The 25,486-nt window shown below is 35.9% G+C and overlaps 4 protein-coding genes and 1 pseudogene across 7 annotated transcripts; 3 read left to right on the forward strand and 2 right to left on the reverse strand.

Annotated features, from left to right (window-relative positions):
* Positions 1-1,153: 1,153 nt before the first annotated feature.
* LOC148919389 (uncharacterized) lies at positions 1,154-2,498 on the forward strand (annotated as a pseudogene).
* On the reverse strand, positions 1,783-4,026 carry LOC103319050 (WEB family protein). The gene is made up of 2 exons (XM_008220545.2): positions 3,235-4,026; positions 1,783-2,013 (listed from the first exon to the last, which is right to left on the reverse strand). The coding sequence occupies exon 1, from the start codon at positions 3,855-3,857 to the stop codon at positions 3,237-3,239; it is 621 nt and encodes a 206-aa protein (XP_008218767.2). The 5' UTR covers positions 3,858-4,026; the 3' UTR covers positions 1,783-2,013; positions 3,235-3,236.
* A 1,800-nt stretch (positions 4,027-5,826) lies between these two features.
* Positions 5,827-7,924, forward strand: LOC107880405 (uncharacterized). 3 transcript variants are annotated; one of them, XM_016791801.2, is made up of 7 exons: positions 5,827-5,932; positions 6,266-6,318; positions 6,589-6,667; positions 6,749-6,844; positions 7,176-7,279; positions 7,374-7,510; positions 7,610-7,924. In XM_016791801.2, the coding sequence occupies exons 3-7, from the start codon at positions 6,608-6,610 to the stop codon at positions 7,690-7,692; spliced, it is 480 nt and encodes a 159-aa protein (XP_016647287.1). In that variant the 5' UTR covers positions 5,827-5,932; positions 6,266-6,318; positions 6,589-6,607; the 3' UTR covers positions 7,693-7,924. The 3 variants fall into 3 exon arrangements, with proteins under 3 accessions (XP_016647287.1, XP_016647289.1, XP_016647288.1); XM_016791802.2 differs by having other exon boundaries at positions 5,908-5,995; XM_016791803.2 differs by lacking the exon at positions 6,266-6,318 and having other exon boundaries at positions 5,866-5,932.
* Positions 7,925-8,696: 772 nt separating this feature from the next.
* On the forward strand, positions 8,697-12,071 carry NFU2 (NIFU-like protein 2). Its single transcript, XM_008220524.2, has 4 exons — positions 8,697-8,973; positions 9,082-9,187; positions 10,831-11,141; positions 11,559-12,071. Exons 1-4 carry the CDS (start codon positions 8,902-8,904, stop codon positions 11,745-11,747), a joined length of 678 nt encoding a protein of 225 aa, XP_008218746.2. The 5' UTR covers positions 8,697-8,901; the 3' UTR covers positions 11,748-12,071.
* A 535-nt stretch (positions 12,072-12,606) lies between these two features.
* LOC103319051 (valine--tRNA ligase, mitochondrial 1-like) lies at positions 12,607-20,543 on the reverse strand. Of its 2 annotated transcripts, XM_089044836.1 has the most exons (20): positions 20,323-20,543; positions 20,166-20,222; positions 19,474-19,640; positions 19,317-19,389; positions 19,149-19,214; positions 18,978-19,061; positions 18,511-18,588; positions 18,311-18,394; positions 18,012-18,091; positions 17,552-17,609; positions 17,174-17,476; positions 16,901-17,068; positions 16,276-16,475; positions 15,747-16,146; positions 15,081-15,332; positions 14,499-14,999; positions 13,951-14,042; positions 13,731-13,830; positions 13,467-13,618; positions 12,607-13,007 (listed from the first exon to the last, which is right to left on the reverse strand). In XM_089044836.1, exons 1-20 carry the CDS (start codon positions 20,386-20,388, stop codon positions 12,872-12,874), a joined length of 3,117 nt encoding a protein of 1,038 aa, XP_088900962.1. In that variant the 5' UTR covers positions 20,389-20,543; the 3' UTR covers positions 12,607-12,871. The 2 variants fall into 2 exon arrangements, with proteins under 2 accessions (XP_088900962.1, XP_088900961.1); XM_089044835.1 differs by having other exon boundaries at positions 18,978-19,214; positions 20,323-20,526.
* Positions 20,544-25,486: the final 4,943 nt, after the last annotated feature.

Here is a 25,486-nt window from a genome sequence, read left to right on the forward strand (position 1 = left end):
ATTATGAAAGCATGTGAAAAATATCTATGTACTTATTATATTAAAAGAAAAAATACATTTTTTTAACATTTTCAAAGCAGATTTTGTTTTTCCAAAGTAAAATTCAACGTTTGAAGAGCCAAAGTCAACTTATCAATCATGAAAAAAGAGAAAGAGGTAGAAGATTTGATGACTGAGGTTGAAGAGGCAGTTGGAGAGAGTTTTTCTGACGTGACTCACCTATTTTAGAATTCCAAAGCCGTTGAAAATGCTATTATACATTTACATGCATCATACATACCACATAAACGCATAGTGTAAAATTGAGAGTTACTTAGACCATCTCCAACTCTTGGGGTGGAAACTCAAATTTTGAGTTTAGCATCCAAAAATCATCTCTAACCCATGTATTTTGGGAGGTGAAAATTTGAGATGCCTCAAAATTGGACTGGAATTCCACCTCAGAATTCTGTCTGGACTGATAAATCTATGGGGCCCAATTATGCTTTAATAAATATTTTTTTATTGCATGATGTGAGAAGCCTATCACGTGGGCTGTGTTGCTGGCAAGTGGGAATGAAGATTCCCTCTAGTTTATTGAAAAGCAACGGCTATTTTTGGTATGTTTTGTTATGCTTTTTCTTTTTTTTTTTTTTTTTTGAAATATTCCAACATATTGGATAATCAACGATTCAGATTCATTTTAGGCAATCTCAACAGTAAAATTTCACATCCAACGGTCAAATTAATATTTATAATTAATCTAGTCAGATCTAACCCCAAAATTTATTCCAAACTCTATAAATAGCCATTCATTTGGTAAATTAATCAAATAATCACCAAAAATCTTTTTTTTCCTTCTCCCTCCTTTGTTATAATTTTTCATTCTACATTCCGGGTATACGTATGGTGTTGTACTTGTTTATTTTTAAGTGAAATTCTATTATGTTTTGGAATTTTAATTTTTTTAGGTTAAAATGTTTAGAAAACTAAATCACGAGTATTGAAACAAAAATAATGTCAAAAAAAAAATAAGGGTTAATCATTCTTAAACAATTTAATAAAGTTGCGGACTCAAATTATGAGTTTGCAAGGTTGGAGGAAAAAAAATTTTGAGTTCTAAAAATACATGAATAGTTATATTTTGAGGGTAGAAATTTGAGTTTAGCCCAACATGGTTGGAGATGGTCTTATAAGTGAGTCTCTAGGTGTAAAACTTTTAGGAGTGTACCAAGAGCATGTGGAAATGCTTGGCAATGCACTGGAAGTGGCGGGTGGTGTTGTCTATGTGGCCAAGGAAGCGACCGAATACAGGAGAGCTGATTACGGGTACACCAGGAGGCATCAAACTAGTGGTGGTTCAGTATCACGCCAGTTCTCAAGATGGCTCCAGGAGAGCGGCATTAAGTTTGAGGCCTTGTGCAAAGGTATATATGCACGTATTTTTATTTAATTTTAGTCATTTGATTAAATGATGATTGATTACTTTTGTGTTTACAAAATATATCATGCTCCCGTCTAATTATATGATCAAGATTAGATACTGCGTGCGCATGAATTTTTATATATATTGCAATCATGATAAATGGAGACTTGGTGTGGATAATATTTACTCCACACCCCACGTTCGAAGTTCGATTGATGATTTTTGCAAGCATACGTAGTAGACAATTCATTATGTCAAATTTTACTTTAGATAATATGCATCGATCGATAAAAGTGAAAATCAGTGTTGGTAGAATATTAGGCATCGCTTTTATAAATAATAAGACTGAATAGAACATATATATTCGTGATTGTTAAATGCATGATTTTGTTATTTTAAGGTTGCTAGTTGGTCTTTGCACTCCAGGAATGATATATTTGGGAAGGGAAGTTGAGTGTGAGTCATCATGCAAATGCATATTGCTTTTGCGACAGTGTATAGTCCTCACATACATAGAGTCATTTGCCGACCTTAATCTAATGAGGTTTCTTCAATGTCGCTCATGCAGGTATCAGGTGCAGCTTAAATTTCAAGGACGTTTCCAGGACCTGAAAGATGTACAAAAGATACAGGTAATTAATGATTCCTAAGACAAACTAGACTTGCAAATTTACGACTAGACTTTAACATATATGCATGTGCAGGTGTATGAGGAAATCATGGTTGCATCCGGCGGGAGGGCAAGTGTTAGAATTAACCGGTTATTAAAGGGCTTTAGGGCTGCCGGCATAGCGGTGAACCTTTTCGTTGCAGGCCTGACGGTATGGGAAATATTTACAGCGGAGAACCCACTTGAAAAGGCAACACATGAAGCTGTAGTGATTGCAGCATCAGCCGGTGGTTTGTTGCTGGGAAAGTAGTTGGCGTTGCCCTGGCAACTTGTGTCTGCCCAAATCCTGTCTCCGTTGTGATGGTAGGAATAATATTTGGCATTGCAGGAGATTTTCTCCTAGGGGAATTCGCCAGCTGGTTGGTTAATTTAATTTTTGAGGCTGGAGGTAGTTTCAACACCCTGAGCACTATTGATGCCTAATGGCGTGATTTTGGCGCGCCAAATTGCGCATCAGAGTCAACTTAAAAATTACCTATATATATATATATGATGTGGGTATATTTCTTTGGATATGGTTGCTCCTCCTCACTAATCTTAATGATGGACTCTCTTCTCTACATTCCTACCTCTAATATGGATATGAAATAAATAATGTTAATGCCATACGTAATCATAGTTGTCTTTGTAGCTAAGGTGGGAGAGATTATAGAATACTACAATAGTACGTATATAAGTGGATATCTATAAATACTATTCTCTAAAAGAGGAGAAAATAAATCATGTCGTCCATCCATATTATAACACGTGTACAAGATACGACTATTTTGACATTTGAAACAATATATTTGTCATTAATAAATATTTTTACTAACTTTATGAATAAATCTTCAACCGCTCCCATTTACTCTCTCTCCTCCCAATTAATTGGCAAACCCTTTACCTCTCTTCTTCTTCCTTCCCCTCTTCGACCCTCTCTCCTCCCAATTATAATAACTACAATATTTGAGAAAAACCTAGAAGATGATTCCCAAGCTGGTTCAGTTTCGCCAAAAAAATAAAATGTTTAGATGATATATATTGGATTAATATACAGTACATGACATACTCCATGAAACGTTTTTCTTCCACTCTAGATGGAGAAAATAATTAAAACAAAACAAATAGAAAAAAGACAAAGGGAAGGAAATATATCGAAGAAAACAGCATATATTCTCACCATCAATAGTAGAGCTGTGGAGAAGAATTAAAAAGAGGGTTACGAAGAGGAGTTGAAGATCCTTTTTTCCAGAAAAACAAATCTTGCACAAGAGGGACAATAGGCTTCTTCTTCATTATTTTCTTTTCTCTTTTTCCTCCGCCATTTTTCTGAGTGCCAATGCTCAATATCTGAGCCAAAGAGGTAGAATCCTCCATCCTTATCATCCACTCCCTCTTGTTCTTCTCTTCCTCCATCATCAAACCATGATTGGTACCGGTAAATGGCGATGATCTTGCAGCCACATGCAGTACATTGCTAGCCATTGCTGCATTATTTGCCTCAGCCTGAGCCAACTTGGACATGTTCTTGTGAAGCTCTGCGTTCAAGGAGGCCAACGCCACCTCGGTTTCAGACTCTCTCTCCTTCAGCAACTTCAGCTCCACCTTTGTCTCCTCAAGCTCAGCCTCCAGCTTCCTAAGAGTATCCATAACTACTTTATCACCTGCATTCTCCTCCTCATCACCATAACTGCTAACATCTTCGCTTTCTTTATAATTAGCCGGCATCGGCGACAACTTCCATGACGATGAAGGAGTTCTTTGGACAATATTGTTGCCATGAGGCTTGGGGGATGAGTACATTTCTCCAAGAAGGAGGCGGTCGCCAAAGATGGCCACGGCTTCTTTGACGGAGCGGAAGGGTCTGGAGGTGTCAACATTGGCTTGGTAATTGTTGTTAGGTCTTCTTCAGGAAGCTGAGAATGTTGGGTTTCCAATTCCATGGATACGTGCTGTGTGTACGAAGGTGGAGATTAGGGTTTGAGGAGTGAATATATTTGATGATGATTGGGTAGGTTTGGCATGGGCTTTCTTTGCTTGCACTTCAAAATTACAAGAGAGAGAGTTTGTTTCAACTTCAAGGAGTGTGAATTAAGGTGGATGAAGACCTGATAACCGCTACATGGGCCGCCTCATGTTTTAAACTTTTTTTAATGGTGAATTAAATACAATTTTAAAAAAAAATTGGCACAAAAAAAAAAAGAATTTAAAAAACCTGACTACTGAAAGCAGCTTACAACATTTTGATTTTGCCACTAGTTATATTTACTTTTCACCTTGATTATGGCTCAATGAAAAATAACATTAACTTGTATATCAGTGATCTTATATTCGAATTTCCATGACACTTTGGTAGTGTGTTTGAGAACATCCTCCTCTTGTAGTTTAGACTATGATTTGTATTTTTTTTTAAATTCGGTTTTATTAAAGTCAATCATGAGATTTCATAGACCTAGGCGAAATTGACAAAGAAGTTCTCAATATCTACATATTATACAATCACACACCATAAAAATTATTCTTCGTAATATCATAATCTAAATTTTCAATTAATTCTTGGATACAAATCTCCTCAAACATGGTTTTCTTAGTCTTCACTTTATAAGTTTGGTTCTCCCCAAGCCTCTGAACCAAAATGCACCCCAAGAGAGAAAATTTTAGCAATCCTCCCTAAATTTTATAGACCATGTTTCACTTTGTCCTCTTAACTTTCAATTTGGTTTTGAACTTTATATTCTTTCAAAATGTGTCAATGTGACCCAATCTGTCAAGTATGTTAATTGCTTCATCAAATTACACTGTACCGAAGGATAAATCTATATTCTATTGACAAAAACCCTCACTTCAAAAAAAAAAAAAAAAAAACATCCCTAATGACACATACCTTGAAAAGAGAAAAAGAGAGGGAGGGGAGGGAGAGAAGAGGTCATTGTTCCTCCTACTCCCATCTCCTCTCTTCCTTCCCTCCCTTACTTTTCCATCTCTTATCCTGTCATCTTCTTCCCACCCCACCTCCCCTTAGAACATCCCCTCACCTTCCCACTCCTTTCTTCTTCTTCTTTTTTTTTTTTTTTTTTTTTTCATATAGGGTTTGAGCTTTGATTTGCTTGGGGACGACGTGGCTGCCTTTTTTAGTTTTTTTTGGGTCTTTTTGGAGATCTCGGGTTCCACCTCGTGATTTACTTGGTGTCTTTTAGTTTTTGTTTGTTATAAGTGCATCAACTCTTTTTTAGTTTTTTTGCATGTTCATAGTTTCTATTTGTAATTTTTTACTTGTTAGATTTTAAAAATTATAGTTTGCACTTGTAGTTCTGCAAAACGACCCATTAATTAATGAATAGAGCGGGTTATTTTCGAGTTGGCAATTGAACCTTTTTTTTGTAGCCAAAGTTAGAAAAGGGGAGGGGGGAGGGAACTTACACACATAGGTATTATAGGGGCTTGAACCCAAGATCACTTTTTTTTTTTTTAGGTCAACAACCCAATACCACTTGAGAGCACACCAAAGTCCAGGCCAATCAAACTAACACCCTATTTATAAATAAAGAAAATCAATATAGGTGGCTTTCTCTTTCATTAATTTGTGGAAAAAAAAATCCTATAAGTAGTGAAAAATCTTATAATATGTTTTTTTGGTAAAAAGAAAGTCATAATTTGGTCCAACTCAAAAAATTAAAAGAATAATTAAGAAAATGTATGTACAAAAATAGTATATTAGCCTAATTTAGGCAATGCGAGCTGTAATCTTACCCGGCCTGGACCCGTCTAGCCCACCCGGCCCATACTCTTCATACCCAAAAAAAAACAGAAGGTGTCTTTTGTGTTCTAAATTTCTGCTCCAGGCGCCGCTCCAGCCTCCTCTCCTTTGCTCTGTAGCTGTAAGTCCTCTTCTTCTCCGTCTTCGAATTTCAGTACTCCTCCGTACCACTGACCTGAACCACGTGCATCTCTGATTCTCTTCTTCTTATTGTCATTCAGTTTCATTTTATTTTATTTTATTCTAAATTCTACTTTAGTGATTTTAGGAATTAGGGATTCAGTTGGGCATTTAGGACTTAGGGATTAAATTTCGAAATTCTAATTTAGGGATTCAGTCAATGCCTAATTTATGAGCTGTGGCTTTATGAATTATCAAGTGGACTACTTGTTTCTAATTGATCATTGATAATTGTATCATTATAGTTTTTAATTGCTCTTTTTGGTAATTTCAGATTTTAGCCTTACAATTTTAGTGGCCGGGCAGCTTGCAATCTTGTGTAGACAGGTTAGTAGGTTGTTTTAGTATTAAGGGAAGTTGTGTTACTAAAGTACCAGTACCTAAGTTCTTGGTTGACATGGTTGTTGTGAATTGTAAGATTATCTTACTATTGATTAACCCACTTGCTGCTGATATTAGGAAATGGAGTTATTATGAAACTGAAATGAATTTGAATTTGCTTGTTTCTTATGCTATTAGATTTTATGTGAGTGTGATGCTAATCAGCAATTGAAATACACATCTTTTGGTGTTAATATTTGTTATTGACTTCTGCAGATATCTGTCTTTGTTTGAAATGGGTTGGAAAGCGGCTGAGAAACTCATTAGGCACTGGAAGGTTCTCAGAGGAGATAATGTGAGGGCGATGAAGATCTTGACCTCTTTGCGTATTTATCTATCTATATCTATAACTGAACTATTCTCATCTCATTTACAGGTGATGATAATAAGGGGCAAAGACAAGGGCGAGACGGGTATCATCAAGCGAGTGATTCGTTCCCAGAATCGTGTCATTGTGGAAGGCAAAAATCTGGTATCAGTCTATACGTATTATTGGAATAATGTTCCTATCTGATTTTGCCTTACATTCTTTGTACGATTTTCTATTCTTTTTCATTCTTTAGTTTAGCTTTTAGAAAACTTGTTAAGAATCAGGTCTTTATTTTTTTTCCTTTTTTGCATAAGCTGCATTGGGTCAGTGTATATGGTTGATTGTCTATAAACTGTTTGGTTATTTGTGACAAACATCTTTATTGGTTGGAAGCTCTTCTAATGTTCATAGTATTTGACCCTTATAGTTAATTATAATTCATTTAAATGTTCAGTGGCTATTCCAATGTTGAACAAGTACTCTGTCTTTGCAGGTAAAGAAACATATCAAGCAAGGCCAAGGTCATGAAGGTGGAATTTTTACTGTTGAAGCCCCTCTTCATGCCTCAAATGTGCAAGTTGTTGATCCAGTTACAGGGTATTCGTGCATTGTTAACATTATGTTTCAACGACTGTTGGTGTTTTGTTCTTTGTCTTACTATTCCAATGCGGTGTTTTTTTTGTGTGTGCAGGAAGCCTGTTAAGGTCGGGGTTAAATATCTTGAGGATGGAACAAAAGTTCGAGTATCTAGGGGACTAGGTGCATCTGGATCTATAATCCCTCGTCCTGAGATCTTGAAGATAAGGACTACTCCAAGACCTACTGTTGGTACTTATCTGAAGTCCCGAGATCTGTAATGTTCCTTGCAAAAGATATCTTCGTTTACCATATTTTATGCTGATACTCCGTAATAAACTTTGGTTGCAGCGGGTCCCAAGGATACGCCTATGGATGTCGTGTTGGAGAAGACTTATGATGCTAAAACAGGGAAGGGCATGCCTGAACTTTGAGAGAAGATGCGTTTCAGGCCAGATGGAATATGTTACAGAAAAGTTGGAAGCATATTAGTTGTGATTTTTGGCGAAGGCTTTCTATTTGTTATTTCGTTGGTCGATTGTACAAGCAGATGGCTTGATTTCTGTAGAGTTGTTCTCTATACATCATGTCTCATCTTTCTAGGGCTCATATTTCTACGTTCTAAGTGCGAAGAATATCAAGTTGAGGAATTTATTTGCATATCAACCTACGCATCTAGGGGTTATCAAGTTCAGTTTGAGGAGAATTCGAGATTGAATTCTTTACAAGTGAAGGAGACTGATGTGGGACAAGGAAAGTAAAACATTCAGAGTCAAGAAAAAGGGAAGCAAATTCAAAAAATGATGCTCAAGATATAGGTATGATGCAAGCAAGATGTATCGTTGGGATTTTAGATGCTCATAAACTAATTGCTCAACATTATTTGGTTGGGTTCACTCGTAAACGCAACCTGCGGGCCTATACCATGTTTTACAGTCGCTATTTTCATCCGAAAGGGTTAATTTGTTGATTCATTCCAAAATTAAACGAATTACTAAAATTCTAACTCATTAATTTGTTGATTCACAGAAACTTTAAATTCAGTTTAACAACATTAGGTTAACATGCACTTAAAATTTAAAGCAAATTACGAGAATTGTTTCAATGTTTCGACCAAGTACAGTACAAAACAACACTACCGTTATTATTATTATTATTTTATTTATACAAGCGATATTGGGGAAAATGAGGTTGAACTGAAGACCTCCACCAACTGAATTATTACCTGCTGGTAAAAAGAAAACTAAATTTGAGTTTCAAAATTGGGCTTGGATTGAGATTGGATTTGGGAGGGCCTCAACTCTTCCCTAACCGAAAAATGTTTTCAGTTTTAACCCGCTCAGTCGGGTCAAATCTCAAACTGGGTTCAGGCTAAACCGACTTTAAAAATAAGGAGGAAACCGCAAATATAAACATATAAAAATTGAAGGGAAGAAAAGGAAAATCAACGGCGGCAAACGAAGGAAGATACGCCCAGATACGAGAGAGCTCCGAGTCTATTTCATTGATATTTACAGCTTGAGAGTCTTCTTTTGTACTTGTTTGGTTTGTGAGAAAATTTAAAATAGTAAGTTCAAGAAGAAGAGGAAAACAAAAAAGAACGGAGCAAATTTTAATCTTAGCTTCTTGGATTCGAACCAGCGATGAGAGCCATGCTTCTAACTTCACCGTCATACTGCAGACCCCAACAAGCCCTTCAGCAACAACCTTCTACGGTTTTCTTCGACTTCCCTTCATTTTATAGAAATAATAGAAATTAATTTGCTTTATTATTATTATTATTATTTTTTGTTCATTTCAAATTTTTACAAATTTGTTTGCAGAGTTGGAGTTTATTTTTAGGAGGCTCCCATGTATCGTTCAGTAGAGGGCATAATCTGGCGCGGCCTTGCTCACGGGTTCGATTGCGTTCAGCTTCACGCAGCCTAGGTCAGTTCTTTGAATTTGGAAATTGATTTCTGTGTTTTTCTTATGTATTTATTAAATTAGGGATATTTACATTCCGAGACTGAATCATTTGGTCAGAGGTTGTTCTGGAAGCATCAGTTGTATTTTTCAATGATTTAATATTGAATTTCAGAGATTTCAGAGTCCTCCAAAATTGATTTCTTTTGTGTGCAATTTTGAGATAGTAATATTAATTATTTCAAATTGCAACCTATCATCAAGTTCAACATATTTATAATCTTGATTTGAACTGAATTATCTAGACTCATGTACTGACTGAACTTTAGGCTGTGTTGGAGACGCTGTTTAAAACGGATTGGCATACTATGTACTTGTTTTTGTTGACAATATATATCTTGTATCTCTGTGTATCTTGTCCTGATACAAATTGGTGTTGTTAATGGTTGCCATGCTTTTCAAGCACTGTGCCGCCCATGTTGCTTCAATGCAACAGTATCAAAATAATTCCCAAATTGAATTAGGTTTAAAGCGATGATTAGTTAGTTCAACAGCAAACATGTAGGTGTTTATTGGAAGGTTTAGGGATAGAAGTCCTGTGAATTCTTATATTAATTTATGTTGAAGCCTTGAGAATAAGAAGAGATGTGTGGATTAACCATCAGGTGCCTAGAGAAGCAAAAGCCCCTCCTAAGGTAAGATTAGAATTAATACCTGTGATTTGGTTCAAAGGAAAAGGCCTGGCTGGTATTTTTCTCCTTACTGGTGTGTTATGTGCAAAAGGGACAGCGAGACTGGATAATCTGTTTTTGCTTTGCCCTGTTGCCTCTTCCTTGTGGGCTAACTTGTTTCAGGTGGCAGGACTAACGTGGGGTAGCTTCGCATCGTGTAGTGCAGTGCTTGAAGCTAGATTGAACTTCTTTGGTGGTAAGAGGAAGGGTTCAGTGTTGGACAATTGTGCCATGATGGCTGTTTTTTGGGTAATTTGGGGGGAAAAGAATAGGAGATTTTTTGAGGATGTGTTAGGGGATGAGGTAGAGCAGCTTTGGGATCGTATCTGATTCTGGGCATTTCCATGGGCGTCTATTTCAGCAGAATAGGGAGATTAGCTTTCAGCTCATCCATCTAGACTGGAAAGCCGTAGTTTTGTAATGTAGAGTTTTTTTTAGCCTTTCTGTTTTGTGTGGTGGCCTTCTTGGCCACCTCTTGTTCCGTTGGTGTCTTGTTCTTTTTTGGAAAAAAAATTGTCTCTTTTCCAAAAGAAAAAAAGAAGAGAAAAAGAATAAGAAGAGATGAATGGGATGTCCATACTTGCTCTTTGATTTGCAATATTGACAATTGTATTATTCCAGATATGAAAAATAATCAAAGATCATACTTAGGTTCAGTAGGGACATGAACTCCAGGTATGCCATACTGTTTTGAATTTCACAGACCGTTCCAAGCCCAAACAAAAGGTGATTAACAGCCATTTTAAGACTTTGTTACATCCCAAAAGCATGCATCCAGTGGAGCAGAGAAAGAACCCATACAATGTATGTGTGTAATGCTCTTTTTGTTGTATAGGTGTTAAGATTGTCCATGTAACAGGTGTGCTGTGACCCTGAGTCTCTTTTTACTTATCCCTAGTTGGATGTTTGATGGTCATCTATTTCATTACTGTACAGTGGTTAAGGCAGTTGCTACTCCAAATTCAGCAGTCGAGTTGTCACTGACTGCGGAGAACGTTGAAAGTGTATTGGATGAAATCCGACCATATCTGATTTCTGATGGGGGAAATGTTGCATTACATGAAATTGAAGGAAATGTAGTGCGCTTGAAGCTACAGGGAGCATGTGGCTCCTGTCCAAGCTCTGTTATGACAATGAAAATGGGTATTGAGCGTCGTTTAATGGAAAAAATCCCTGAAATAGTTGCAGTGGAACCAATAGCAGATGGAGAAACAGGGCTTGAACTGAATGAAGAAAATATAGAGAAGGTAATATTTCATTCGAAATATTCACTCCCCTTCAACAATTATATTGGATATACTTTCCATGCTTACTTCTTTACACATACAGAAAGGGTTTTCATTAGATAGGCCAAGTAGCTATTTTTACTACTGCTATTTAAAGGATTATGGTTTAAGAAAAAAGTATTCTGAGTTTATTATATGTATTTGATATAGGAAATTGAACTAATACAAAATTTAAGAAAATTGTTCTGTGTTGTTTGTTTCCTTCTAAGGCTTTGGAAACCCTTTTCCAGTTGTCAACATACAATAAAACCTTGCATATTGCTTAATTGCATTACTTTGCTTCTTCTTTAGCTTACCTACTGTTTAACAGTGTGGGAGAAATTTTGTGCCTTGATTTGACAGTTGCCATCTTATGTATACATGCACAAACTGATCCAGGTACTGGAAGAAATTAGACCCTACTTAGTAGGGGCAGCAGGTGGATCTCTTGAACTTGTAACAATCGAGGAGCCTATAGTGAAAGTCCGTATCACAGGTCCAGCAGCCGGGGTAATGACTGTAAGGGTTGCTGTCACACAGAAATTGAGAGAGAAAATCCCATCAATTGCAGCAGTTCAACTACTGTAACATTTTTGAGCTGAAACAAAGAGGAACACAATATGATATCGTTACATTCTTCTGCAGATACGAGTTGATGTACTCTGCAAATTTCTACAAATAGTCTGATCATGTACAGTTAATAAGTGATAAATAGTGGAGCACGACTTAAAGGAAATATAAGAGTGAATTTCGTTGAGAGCAGCTCGTATTCTTTGCTCATTGAAATCTTTGCCGGGGGGCCATTGTCAAACTTCCAGTATGTTGTTATCGATTGACTGTACAGTGTAAACTACTTGGTAATGAATTCAATCAGCGTAGTCACCAACAGGTGTTCCTACTTTAAATGGAAAATATTATATTGCAAATTGTCTGTTGAATTGGAATGTAGCCTCCAAATGTGCTTCAAATCTTTGTTTGTTGATTTGCTTTCATCCTTTCAATCAATTCCAATGAGTAATATATTTAAAATTGGTCCCTTTTTAAAGATCTCTGAGAATATTTCAATGGTACAATTTTTTAATGTTATTAAATTTATCTCTTTTATTTTATTTGAGTACGTAAAAAGGCATGTATAACTATTGATCTAAAGTTATTAAATTGTACATTGCAAGTAAAATTGCATTTGAATTGCAATTCAATAAATACTAAAATTGAACTATTCAACAATGATTGTGGATGCTCTTAAAATAAACAAAAAACTTGACATAATTTAATAACAATGACAAAAGCGAGGGTCAAGTAAAAGCATGATTGTGGATGCTCTTAAAATAAACAAAAAACTTGACATAATTTAATAACAATGACGAACGCGAGGGTCAAGTAAAAGCGTGAGGACAAGAGAAGTCAATAACTGAATTCAGGGAGCAAAGTACAAATCAAGTACAAGTTGAGGGACCAATGCCATAATAAACCTTTTAAAAAATAGTCTGATCATGTACAATTAACAAGTGAGATGCAATGTCAACAAGGTTTAGCCTAGAGAAAAAGGATTTTGACTTGCAAACCCTTCCCGCTTGTATCTTTTTTTAAATAAATTGTAAGATGCAATTGCAGACCAATGCAATAATCACCCTATTTGCAAATTAAACTACACAATATTCAAAATTTTAAAAATAATAACAACTATATTATAAGAGTTCAAAGCGTCCCTTTTAAGACTGCATTTTCAAAGACTTCATTTGCTTTTCCAAGGAGGCTAGCTTGTGCGCATTGGATTCTTGAATCTTCTCAGAGGTCTTTTCTTGGTACCCAGGAGCACTTATCATCAACAGCAGATTTTCCCGTTGCCTGTTAATTTTAATAAAATCAATTAGTACCTACCAGTGGACTAGTGTTATTCAAGTCCTAAACAGAGAGAAACCAATGCAAAATTCAAAGCCATTTACCAAAAACACCAGATTGACAACCATCCTAGGTAATAATCCAAATCCAGAACACCTTTTGCCTCATCTTTGAATAACATTATACACATTACAATTATAATGTATTGAAATCCAAGATTTGCACAGTTTTCTGAAAAAATATGTTTGCCTTGTGATTAAGAGAACATCCCTAAGAACCATTACTACAAAATAAGCAACCAACCCCGTGACACCTTGATAGTGTGTGTGTGAAAAAAACCCCTCCCCTTTCCTAACTTTGGAAAAATAAGCAACCAACCAATCAAAGGCCAATTTTCAAATATCACAAACGATAAATAGAACAGTGCAATGCATCGCAAGTAAAATCTTTGAATCATGTGCTTACAGTATGAGTTTTTCCATCTTCTCTCTGATCTTTTCAGGGTCTGCCTTTACTCTTGGAACCTTCAGAAAAACCGAAAGGTTTTCATTTACATCAGACATCACATATCCATCGGATTCGGTTGGCAGTGGAAAGCAGTCATTCGGGCTGACTACCTGTAGGGATAAGAATAAGGCATCCTTTTGTTCAGCACCAAGGGGCAAAAGAATTATTGTCAAAAGAAAATATGCTAAAGCAGATATTTTGAAAGCAAAGCAAATCATTTACTGTCAAAGATGACAAATAGGCAAGAGTTTCAATCTCCAGTTGATGGCTGCATATTATCTGCCGATCCAAAATCGTTTGACAAATCACAAAAGCTGATAGCCTAAAAGAAACATAGAAAGAGAATGAGAAACTAGTTATATCCAACTTATAACATGACATATCAAAAGTTCAGAGATCTTAAGAAACAGGAAAGATGTCACACTGCACTAACAAGATGTACCTTTCACGACTTTCTTTTGCAAGTGAACGGAGAGATTTCACAAAAGACTCTATAAGGTTCATCTCAGACTCCACCCTTTCATTCGTCCAGTACTGGAAGAATAACATGACGGAGGTAGTTACTACACAAACTCAATTCAGATCAATAGTCAAACATTGTATGTGCAGTCCTTTATGGCCTAAGAAGAGTAATGAAGCAAGTGAACTTTTTGCAGGACCATTTGCCTCTAGTTTAGGCTGGTCAGCAACATAGTTAAAAGTTAAAAAAGAGGACGACAGGAAAAAAAGCAATTTCCTCATTTATTACACAACAATATAAGAAAAATGAATATCAAGTGAATAGTGAAAGAACTTAAAACAAACCATGATCCATATGAACTTGGGACATGGCCTGCATGAGCTTGTGGCCGCTGTGTAAAATCAGCCGAAGGTATTACACAATTATACTATGGTTTATCGGATATCATATCACATTACTACGTGCATGTTCAAAGAAAGCAACTATTTATTTATTCTGTTGTGCCTCTCTTTTAGTAAAACTAAACTAACCTCTGTAGTGGATGGGTAATCACATATCATAATTGATGTTGCCCTCTTGTGACTCCCTGAAGATGGAAGACGCTGCCACAGTTCTTCTGTGACAAATGGCATAAACGGATGGAGCAACCGTAGCCCATTTTCAAGACATAACCATAGTGTGTCTCGTGCAAATCCCCTTTCAGACACAAACTTTGGATCGTTACCAGAAAAGTAAGGCTTGATAGCTTCAATAAAAACATCACACAACTGGTACTGCCACCAAGCATGCACTGCAGTGGCTGCATCTGATAACTCGTACGATTCCAGTGACAAAACAGTTTTGGATATGGCCTTATTCAGTACCGAGAGTATCCACTGGCAACTAAATGGAAACACATTTGGATTTACACTTGAAGGTGGAACATATTCATCCCCAAGTATGCTCAGAGCAAATCGTACGGCATTCCACAATTTATTACACCAGATACTATAGCCCTCAACCCTTTGGACGTCCAGATTTATCTTATCATGCTGACAAGACAACGAAATAGATTATTAGATCCATGTGAGAAAACAATTACTTGAATAAAATAGTAAGACAGAAGTCTAAACCTGAGCAGTATAAGACACAAGAGCAAAACGCAGTGCATCTGCACCACATTCCTCAATCCCATTAGGAAAGTCTTTCTTTAGACCTTCTTCCGAGGAAGCTACTTCCTTGGCATCCAAATTTCCCTCTAAAAGCTTCTTCTGTAGACCTTCAAGGGTGACACCATTTATTACATCAACTGGATCAATGACATTTCCCAACGATTTTGACATTTTACGCCCATGTGCATCACGAATCATCGGGTGCAAATATACCTGCAGACCGACAAAAGTTCACTGTCACTTCAGTAAGCAAAACATAAAATAAAAATCATCAGAGGAAGATATACATAGCATAACACATATTCATTCTTCAGCTATCTGTGCATAAAATCAGAGCATAAAGTGCACAATCTTGCAGCTTACTTCCACTTGCTTGTTTTAAAACCCACCCTTAATAAAATGAAAAAAATATATATAATAATAAACAAAAAGCCTCCTGATTTGAATGAGGGAAAGCTTGTTTTCAGCTTCTTGCTATGAGAAGAAGCTAGCTAAACAAAAGATGCTTTAAAAAAAAAAATTCCTGATTCCTTGCTATGAGATGTGCCTCACTCCACTTTTTTTTTAAAAGCTGTTTATAGCATAGATCCCCATCTATAATATAAAAAATAAAAACATTATGCACACCTTGGTAAAAGGTACATTGCCACCCAATGTCATTCCGAGCATGACCATACGGGCAACCCAGAAAAAAAGAATATCATGCCCAGTTTCAAGAACTGAAGTCGGATAAAACGCCTTTAGATCTTCAGTGTCATCTGGCCAGCCCAACACAGACATTGGGAAGAGACCAGAAGAAAACCATGTGTCAAGGACATCAGGATCCTGAATTAATTGAAACTTCCCCTCATATGTATCACTAGCCTGTGCATGAGCCTCTTCCTCATTTCTTGCAACCACCCATCGCGCATCAACTACTCCAAAATATTCCGGCTTATCACTCTGGTATACAACATACCAGGCAGGAACACGGTGACCCCACCAAAGTTGCCTCGAAACGCACCAATCACGAATGTTTTCAAGCCATCTGTGATTGTTAGACCAGAACTAAGTAATTTTTTTTCTTTCATAGGAAACTGATGAAGTATAGAAAGAAAAGAAACAAAAACAGACAATAAATAAATAAATAACGCATGCATGTTTCAAAGGATAAGACCTCTTCCATTCAGAAGTATATTGTCTGGGGATGATCTCAAGCTTTCTATCTTCATCATCTATGGCAGCATCAAGGGCTTGCTTTCCCATACCATTGCATTTTAAGTACCATTGGGGCTTTATCATGGGTTCCACAACATCTTGGCTTCTAGAGCAAATTCCAAGGCGCATCTCATTGTTCTTTGCTTCTTTGAAGAGGCCCTAAATGCCATGAGAAAACTGTCACCAAAACATCCATAACACCATAGAGAAACTGACGCAAATAGACAGTACCCTCCATCAACTAGCAAGATTGTGCAACTACAGACTGGTGATGCTGATAAGTGATGCAATTACAAATTATGTTAAATTTCTGTGAAGTGTATGGGATGAAGGGAATGCAAACAATTTCAGCTTCAAAATTCATTGTTTGACAGAGTATCCAGGTGGAAAAGAGTATTGAAGAGAGGAAGGAGAGTGTCGGTCAAAGTGTCAGAGATATTACTTCTAGCAGCGACAGTCTAGCTCAGGAGGTCACCACCAATAACAAATATACCGATCTCTTTGTTAAGCATTTATCAGTCACATAGGTATTATGATGATCAGTACATAGGTTTCAAAGCACTGTAGTAATGTAAAATAGATACCTTCTTCTTTAGTTCTTCAGTCACTGCCTCTCGGGCTTTGAAACGTGGCATTCCTGCAAATTCTCCACCATCCTGGTTTATTTTTCCGTCATCAGTAAAGATGTTAATGAACTCAAGATTATGGCGCTTTCCTACATTAAAGTCATTAGGATCATGGGCTGGGGTAATCTGCAGGAGGCAAAGAGAAAGAGCAAAAAACCTTTACATCCCTGAAACATAAACTAGGAAAAGAAATTTAATGCAATCACTCGCAACTTATATGTTAAACTATACCTTCACAGCACCAGTCCCAAATTCTGGATCAACAAGAATTTCATCACATACTATACGAATCCTTCTTCCATTGAAAGGATGGATGGCATGTTTTCCATGAAGATGCCGATACCTCTCGTCATTAGGGTGCACAGCAATAGCAGTGTCACCAAGCATAGTTTCCACTCTTGTGGTGGCCACCACAATCTCACCTAAATCTTCCTCCAGAGGGTATGCAAAAGAAGTTAGAATGCCAAACTCCACAGGGTTCTCATATCCAGGAACCATCAGTAGTGTCCTTTCTTCTATATCAATGTAATCCACCTATATACACCAAGAAAATTCCATAAATGCTAAAAAAAATTAGGGAAAATATGATGGTAAAAGGAGAAGACTGACCTCAATGTCAGATATTGCCGTGCGCAACACACAATCCCAATTCACTATGCGATTATCCCTGCAAAACAAAACATACCGACAAATCCAGTAAGCTTACCAACCAAACTGAAGAAAAAGACAAAGATGAGAGGATGAGGTATAGGTGTATGATTGAATAAGTCAATTGTCATACACTATTATCATGATCCAATCCTTATCGCAACTGAACTATATAACTAAACAAGATATACACATGAAGTCAATCAAGAACCCGAAGGATAGAGCTAGCATCCACCACCAAATTAATATTAAACCTAGAACAACACAACAGTAATATCTTCTCCTCTGAAATTATTAACAGATATCCTATATATTGTTTTTATCAAGGAAGGTTAGATTCAGATTAGCATAGATCTCTGAGCTGGGAAACACACAATAAGCAAAGAAGTGTCCCCCTAATATTCTCCTATGCTGAGCATACCTGTAGAGAAGCCCTTGCTTATGAAGCCTTACAAAAGCCTCTGTCACAGCATTTGATCTTTTCTGATCCATAGTGAAGCACTAAAAACAAAGGAAAAGCAAAGGCTTTATCAAGAACACAGAGAGAGAGAGAGAGAGAGAGAGAGAGAGAGAGAGAGAGATATCATATATATATATATATATATATACACAGAGATCTTCATGACTCGGTCTAGTAAACAACTTAAGCAATTCAACGAGACCACTAATACTTTGTTCCAAACCAAGTCAAATCAAGCTCCACGTAACTCAAATCCGTACCTCACGGGACCAATCTAGTGAAGCACCCAAACGGCGCAACTGCTGTAAAATGGTGCTCCCATGCTTTTTTTTCCATTCCCAAACCTTTCACAATAGTAAACCAACCAACAGTATGAATGGGTAAGAACGTATTCAGAAACTTTGAGAACATCAAAATTATTTAAGGGATCTATTTCCAGCTAATTGCAGTTCAAGCTTACCTCAGCCACAAATTCCTCACGACCAATATCATGTCTGGTTAAATGTTTTTCACTCATAAGCTTCTTTTCAACAACAACCTATAATAAGCAAATGGGCATTATCGCCAGCAAACGAATACATATGTAATGAAGATAAATCCAGATCCATGAAAAGCAAAAGTGCATGCATATATGTATGGTCAACATATGATTAGATTAATAATTCATTGTCATGGGCTATAAGAAACTGCTCTAACAAGAAAGGGTGTATCCCCTACACCCAAAGTAAGGCCAGATATACAACAGAATAATATACTTGTGGCACAAGGGTTAAGTTAAATTTCTGTGAAATGCTGGAATGAAAGCAATGCAGTAACTACTTTTGCTCTAATGGTAATGTAATATTTATAAAACTTAACCATTTGCTTCCATTCCACCAAAAATGAAAAAACAAACCTCAACCATTTAGTAAAGAAAAGGAACACAACCTGTGTTGCTATCCCGGCATGATCCATTCCAGGCACCCACAAGGTATTGTAACCGGACATTCTACGCCATCGAATGATAGTGTCCTGCATATAGCAAAACGACATACAATTTTCTTTAAACACCCTAACAGATGGAGAGCACAAACTCAGGAATTTATGTAAAGATGTGACCTCAATAGCAGCAGTAAGAGCATGGCCTATGTGAAGGGTACCAGTCACATTGGGGGGAGGCAAAACCTGCAATATATGTGAAACCTGGTTAATCTTCTCACACTTTTTTTCTGTTTAACCATATCAATGAAAACCCAAGAAGTTAGTTTGGAGCGGTATGACACTCACAATCACAAATGGAGGTTTGGAGCTGTCAGCATCTGCCAAGAAGAACCCCATTTTCTCCCACCACTCATACCACCTAAATCAGCAAGTATAGAAAATATGAAGAAACTAGAAGTACAATTTAGGGGAGAATTAATCATGAAAAGAACAACACACTCACGATTTCTCTACAGCTCTTGGATAGTAGATTTTTGTCATTTGACCAGCCATCCGTTTCTTCTCTCCAAATGGAGTCTCTGGGTCCTTTGCATTTTCATCTTCCTCATCATAAAGCCTCACAATCTTCTTTTTACTCGTCTTAGAAGTACAAGGACTTGCTTGTTGCTCCTTGATGATTTTAATTTTTTTTTTTAAAAATGAATAAATAAATACACGTTAGCATTTCATCATTGCATTGATATTCTATGATAATGTGACAAAAAGCTGCATCTAAGACCAGATTGCATCTACAGGCGCCCTGGGGCCAAAACAAGTTTGCAAGGACAGCCAATTGGAAATCAATAGTCAAGTTTCTAATCCTCCGATCAACCAACAAAAGAATTATACCATTTGATTCCTTTATCAGCCCAAAAATTGCAAATAGTATAAAATAATATAAAATAATCATGGAAGGATTTTACCATGAATCCATCATTGATTCTGTAATGACTTATTACCACCCTTTGCCAGGCATGGAATCGAGAGGGTATACAATTTTTTTTATTCACTCACTTTTCCATTGAAGAATTGCTAAGTTCTTCAAAATAAAATTGACATACAAAGATAAGACAGGTTCTTTGTTATCTTGGAAGAATTGTTCAGAAAACTATAAAGAAATTGAAAAGAAAACCAAACTACATGAACCGCCATTACCTGAAGCTTGAGAGCTTTGTTTAAAGCTTTTTGCTTTTTCAACTCTTTCTCTTTTGCCTGCCCAAAAACAAAAACGAAACATATAACTTCTTCAGTAAACAACACTTCACCAAGCCTAAAAGGCCTCAGCCAAAAACTAAAACAAGCAACAGAGAACCTTTGTTTCCTTCTTCTTCTTCTTTATGACATCTGCCTCTTCAATTCCGGGAGACATCAGTGGCATGACGACGAGGGCGGAGGCGATACTGAAGGAGGCGGCGGCGATGGCGACGGCGTTTTCTTTTTTTATTTTTGTTTTTTAAGGAAGACGGCCGGTGTTTTTCCTTTCAATTTAGGGCATGTTTACGTATCAGTAACGGGTATGGAAGGAAAGAGAATGATTTCCATTCCTAACTTCTCTTGAGTTTACTTGCAATCAGGAATGAAAAAATAAGTGGGCCCTATCTCAAAATCCATAATCACATTCTCAAAACTAGGAATCGGATCAACTAGGAAATAGTCGATCGATTATTCTATTTTCCATAATAACTTCCAAAAATATCCTTATTACTTTACTATAATTCTAAAATTAATTTGGATTCTGATTCATGCAAATTAGTAAACAATAACAATGAGAATCAATCCCATTCCATTCCTAATTCCATATGTTTAGCAAACAGCTTAATAAGAATGATTCTTCCCATACCGATTCAGTAGTTCTCCGATTCCTAAATTCTTTGATTCCTTAGTTTCTCCATTACTGATACGTAAACATGCCCTTAGTGTTGTTAAACAAACCTTGAAATTAACTGAGGAGTAACCTATGTTCTAATATTTATGATGTGTTGAATTGGAATTCAAATCAGGAATTGAAGCTGGAAGATTCCTGATTCTACTTCCTAGTTTTGGAGGAATTTCAGGCATGTTTATGGGTATTTATATATATAAATCAAAATGCAGAGAATGGTGAAACATTCAAATACTAGAAACTGTCATTGGTTAATCCAAATATTAAGAATTAAAATTATTAATTAAATTATGTTAATATGGTAAATTCACACTTTTTTATTTAAAAAATAAAAATTTAAAGAAAAATCAGATAATGATTCATATTTGTATAGAACACAACTACCTATTATCTTTTTTAATTCTAAAATAAATTATTTTTTTTTTTAAATATCTCTCATGCGCGGAAACACGTGCGGAAAGGATAATGGAAAGAAAGGAAATGATTTCCACTATTGACTTCTCCAATGTTCTCAAAACTAGGAATCAATCAACTAGGGAGTAGTTCATCCAATTCTCATTCCCTTCCTTTTTCCCTTACTACCTTCCAAAAATACCCTTATAACTATACAATAATTCCAAAACACCCCAAGGCTTTGAAAAAAATTCAATGACTATTTATTAAGGGTTAACTATTGATTTGCCTCCTAAACTTATACATAACTTTGGATTTATCTCTTATCATTTTCGTTAAAAAAATTAAGGATATGAAATTCTTTTTTCATCAATTTCCCCTCAACGTCTAATCCTCAACATCTCTCTCTCTCTTTCTCTCTCTCTCAATTGTATTTTCACTCAATATTATCACCCCCTCCTCCTCATCCAAAGGATACAACCCTTTCCTCTCCCACTCATACCCACCTCCACATCCCCCAGCTCAACCACTCAAACCCCCTATCTTTCTCTTTCTCTGAATGGTCAATGAGAGTAAAGGAAAGCTCATATAGAACCCATAAGCATGATCAAAATGTTCTTCTCTGTCTCTTAGCCTATCAATGGCCAAGTCATATGGGTATTTAAAATAATAAATGTGTATTGCTTCAATTGGTGAAAACAAAACAATCGTGTTAAGTTTTTGAAATTAAAGGTGGGTGTAAATGGCTTTGTGAGTTGGAATTAGGGCAGTGGCTAGTGAAATTGGATGGAATTTGGGGGAGGAGGAAAGGAGGAGAGAGAGAGAGAGAGAGAGAGAGAGAGAGAGATAAGGCGTGGTGGGTTGATTTTTGTTAAAATTAATTTATTTTTTGTATTTTATTTTTTAGTATTTAGTTATTTGTAATGTATAAATTGATCAATTTGCCCTTATATTTAAAGGCAAATTGGATGAAATGTTGATAATTTAGACAGCAAGGGGAAAATTGGTGAAAAATAAAAGTTCATATCCTTAATTTTCTTAAAAAAAAAGGATATAGGTAAATCGAAAGTTAGGTACAAGTTCAAGGGGCAAATCAACAATTAACCAATTTATCACATTTGGAAAAAGCAAAATTTTCCCTTTTTCACCTTGTTGCTAGACTCTACTTGTCTTGTTATTCTTCTTATCATTAAGTCATATTTGCTTTTCTATTATATATATATATATATATATATATATATATTATATTCCTTATATTATTATATACTATTTTTTTCATCACTTATCATATAGTATCTTATATTATACATTAGTTATAAAATAAAATAAAAATCAATTTTTGTTTTTACAAGTTGCTTAGGTTAAAAATATATATTTAAATGTGCAGGGCATTTTTGTAATCAAATTAGTTTAGGTTCTGATTCATGAGAATTAGTAAACAATATCAATGGAATCAACTTCATTATTGTGCTGATTTCATATGGTTAATAAACAGCTTAATTGGAATGACTCTTCTCCTATGGATTCATTACTTCCCCCAATTTTTTACTTCCTCCATTCATGGTAAGTAAACAACCCCTCAATTCTAATCCTAAAAAATAAATAAAGAGATCAAATAATCGAACCTAATTTTAAATTGTATTGGAAATCAAAATTTTAAAACAAATTTACAATTATAAGAATTTTAATATAATCAAGTTTTTAATATTCGAAAGCAAATTTTATCATATTTGATAAAATTTACAAATACAATGTTTCTAACAGGTGTTATTCTCTCATTCTAGTCTTCATGATGAAATGCACAACCATCGTGATTTTGCTCATTCTCGCCGTCACAAGTGTTTCAACTTTCAATATCTCTCTCGCTATAAAAAAAAAATTTGAATTTCATACCATGTACTGATATTTTCAATTCCTAGTAAGACTATAAAATTAAATCTATCTATTGACCCAAATAATAATAATAATAATAATTCTATCCCAAATAGCAGTAAGGATTATGCTTGTTGGAGATGTTGTTGATCATTAGATACTATTTTTATTTATTTATGTGTATATATATGTAGATGTTGATATTGATTTAAAATATGTTATTTTCATTTTATTTAAAGAGAAAAAAAATGAATTCACACTTTTATTGGGCCTATTGTTAAGGTATTATAAGGATCAAAGATACAGTTTTGGCTTCATCTCACATGTTTTTTTTTTTTTTTTTAAAGTTAGGAATGGGGAAAGGGAAAAACGGGTATCGTACGTAGGGGTTTGAACTCATGATTATTTGGGAACACACCAAAGACCTCGCCCGATCCAACTAACAACACATTAGTTCAACTCACATGTTCGCAAGCATCAATTTTGACATTATGTTATCGATGTCACATCCCGGGATCAGCTCCGCCGTAGCACGATATTGTCCATTTTGGGGTCATCCTCTCTGTCCTCACGGTTTTGTTTCTAAGAACTCACAAGCAACTTCCCAGTGGGTCACCCATCCTAGGATTGCTCTAGCCTCAACTCGCTTAACTTAGGAATTCTCATGACTCCGATGCCAGTGAGCTCTCAAAAGGCCTCGTGCTAGATAGATATGGGCATGTACATATAAGGCACATCACCTCCTCTCTGTTAGTCGATGTTGGATGTTACAATCCACCCCTCTTAAGAGCCCAATATTCTCGTCGTCACACTCGCACCACATGGCAGAGTAGTTCTGATATCAAATTGTCACATCCTTGGATTGGCTCTATCGTAGCACGGTATTGTCCGTTTTGAGACTCTCCTCTCTACCTTCACAATTTTGTTTATGATAACTCACAAGCAACTTCCCAGTAGGTCACCGATTCTAGGATTGCTCTAGCCCCAACTCGCTTAATTTAGGAGTTCTCATGACTTTGAAGCCAGTGAGCTCCCAAAAGGCATCGTGCTAGATAAAGGCGAACATGTACATATAAGGCACATCACCCACTCTCCGTTTGCCGATGTTGGATGTTATAATCGAAATCTTAAACAAATACTTTTTTGAAGAAAAAAAAAAAAGACTACTATTCAAAAAATAAAATTATTTTTCATGGGTCATTTTTTATATCTTATAAGTAAAAATATATTTTTTAATACAAGCAATAGTTTAAACTATAAGAGAGAGGAGAGCTTCTCACGCATATACTATTACGGTCAATGATTGAAATATCGGTCAATACACCGATATATCTGCCGATATATCGGTATTTTCAACTATCGACATCGATACTGGGGGGCAATGCCATATCTTCCCCTGTATCGACGATATATCCCCGATAAGTGCGATATTCCCGATATTTTGCCGATACCCGATATTTCCTGATACCCATAACAGAACCCAAAAAAAATTCAGAAGTTTTGAAGGCAATTGAAGCAAATTGAAACCCAAAATTAGTTAATCCTTGCCCAAAACCCTATAATTTATTAATATGAAGAATCTATGCACAGTCCACTACCCACATACCTTCAATCCATCTGAAGAGGACATGGCGATCAGTTTTGGATCTATGAACATAGGAACTAGACCTAGTACTAACTCAAATGAATCTTATGATGTCTATGTTTATATCATGTCTAATTATAGTGGAACTAGTTATGGAGCTCAAGATGATAAAAAAAATTATGGACCTACTAGTTGGTTAATCCTAACTATCCCATATATGGGAGGACAATATGGAGCTCAAGAGAGACCTATGTGCACCATGTTCAAACATGGCTTACAAATTGCTCGGGTTACATGACTTGGTATGACTATTGTATGAATCTAGATGGTTGTTCCTCATTGTTTGAACCTCATTGGAGCTCTTCATTTATGTAGATGGACACTTATCTAAATTGTAATACAATGTTTAAACAAATTATGAATTTATGCATGGTTTATTCATTCTAATGAACATTTTATTTTCAAACTTTTCATTAATGCGCATTACATACCACTTATATTTCATCATATGTATATCTTATTATTAGTAAATTTTGAGTTTTATTTGTTCAATACATTCATTGATAATGTACATAACATCTATGAAAGTTTTACACAAAAATTATGTGTTTCAATGCCTATATCTGTCATTTTTGTTGATTTTTTCCCGATACCTAAAACAATAACGATATGTCCCCCGAAATATCCATAAACTGGAGGCCCGATATTATCTGCACGGTCGATATTTTAATCCTTGATTACGGT

The sequence above is a fragment of the Prunus mume genome, linkage group LG2, assembly GCF_029339155.1.
Source record: "Prunus mume cultivar Tortuosa linkage group LG2, ASM2933915v1, whole genome shotgun sequence".
NCBI lineage: Eukaryota > Viridiplantae > Streptophyta > Magnoliopsida > Rosales > Rosaceae > Prunus > Prunus mume.

What these genes read in the sequence shown, in the direction of transcription:
- LOC103319050 (XM_008220545.2), bottom strand. Translation starts at nt 3,857, where the DNA reads ATGTACTCATCCCCCAAGCCTCATGGCAACAATATTGTCCAAAGAACT.
- LOC107880405 (XM_016791801.2), top strand. Translation starts at nt 6,608, where the DNA reads ATGGGTTGGAAAGCGGCTGAGAAACTCATTAGGCACTGGAAGGTTCTC. An exon ending in GTTGTTGATCCAGTTACAGG is followed by an intron (nt 7,280 to 7,373) that starts GTATTCGTGCAT and finishes TTGTGTGTGCAG; the next exon opens with GAAGCCTGTTAAGGTCGGGG. An exon ending in TACTCCAAGACCTACTGTTG is followed by an intron (nt 7,511 to 7,609) that starts GTACTTATCTGA and finishes CTTTGGTTGCAG; the next exon opens with CGGGTCCCAAGGATACGCCT.
- NFU2 (XM_008220524.2), top strand. Translation starts at nt 8,902, where the DNA reads ATGAGAGCCATGCTTCTAACTTCACCGTCATACTGCAGACCCCAACAA. An exon ending in TTCAGCAACAACCTTCTACG is followed by an intron (nt 8,974 to 9,081) that starts GTTTTCTTCGAC and finishes ATTTGTTTGCAG; the next exon opens with AGTTGGAGTTTATTTTTAGG. An exon ending in TTCAGCTTCACGCAGCCTAG is followed by an intron (nt 9,188 to 10,830) that starts GTCAGTTCTTTG and finishes ATTACTGTACAG; the next exon opens with TGGTTAAGGCAGTTGCTACT.
- LOC103319051 (XM_089044835.1), bottom strand. Translation starts at nt 20,388, where the DNA reads ATGCCACTGATGTCTCCCGGAATTGAAGAGGCAGATGTCATAAAGAAG. An exon ending in CCTATTTGTCATCTTTGACA is followed by an intron (nt 13,619 to 13,730) that starts GTAAATGATTTG and finishes TTATCCCTACAG; the next exon opens with GTAGTCAGCCCGAATGACTG. An exon ending in AAGATGGAAAAACTCATACT is followed by an intron (nt 13,008 to 13,466) that starts GTAAGCACATGA and finishes TAAAATTAACAG; the next exon opens with GCAACGGGAAAATCTGCTGT.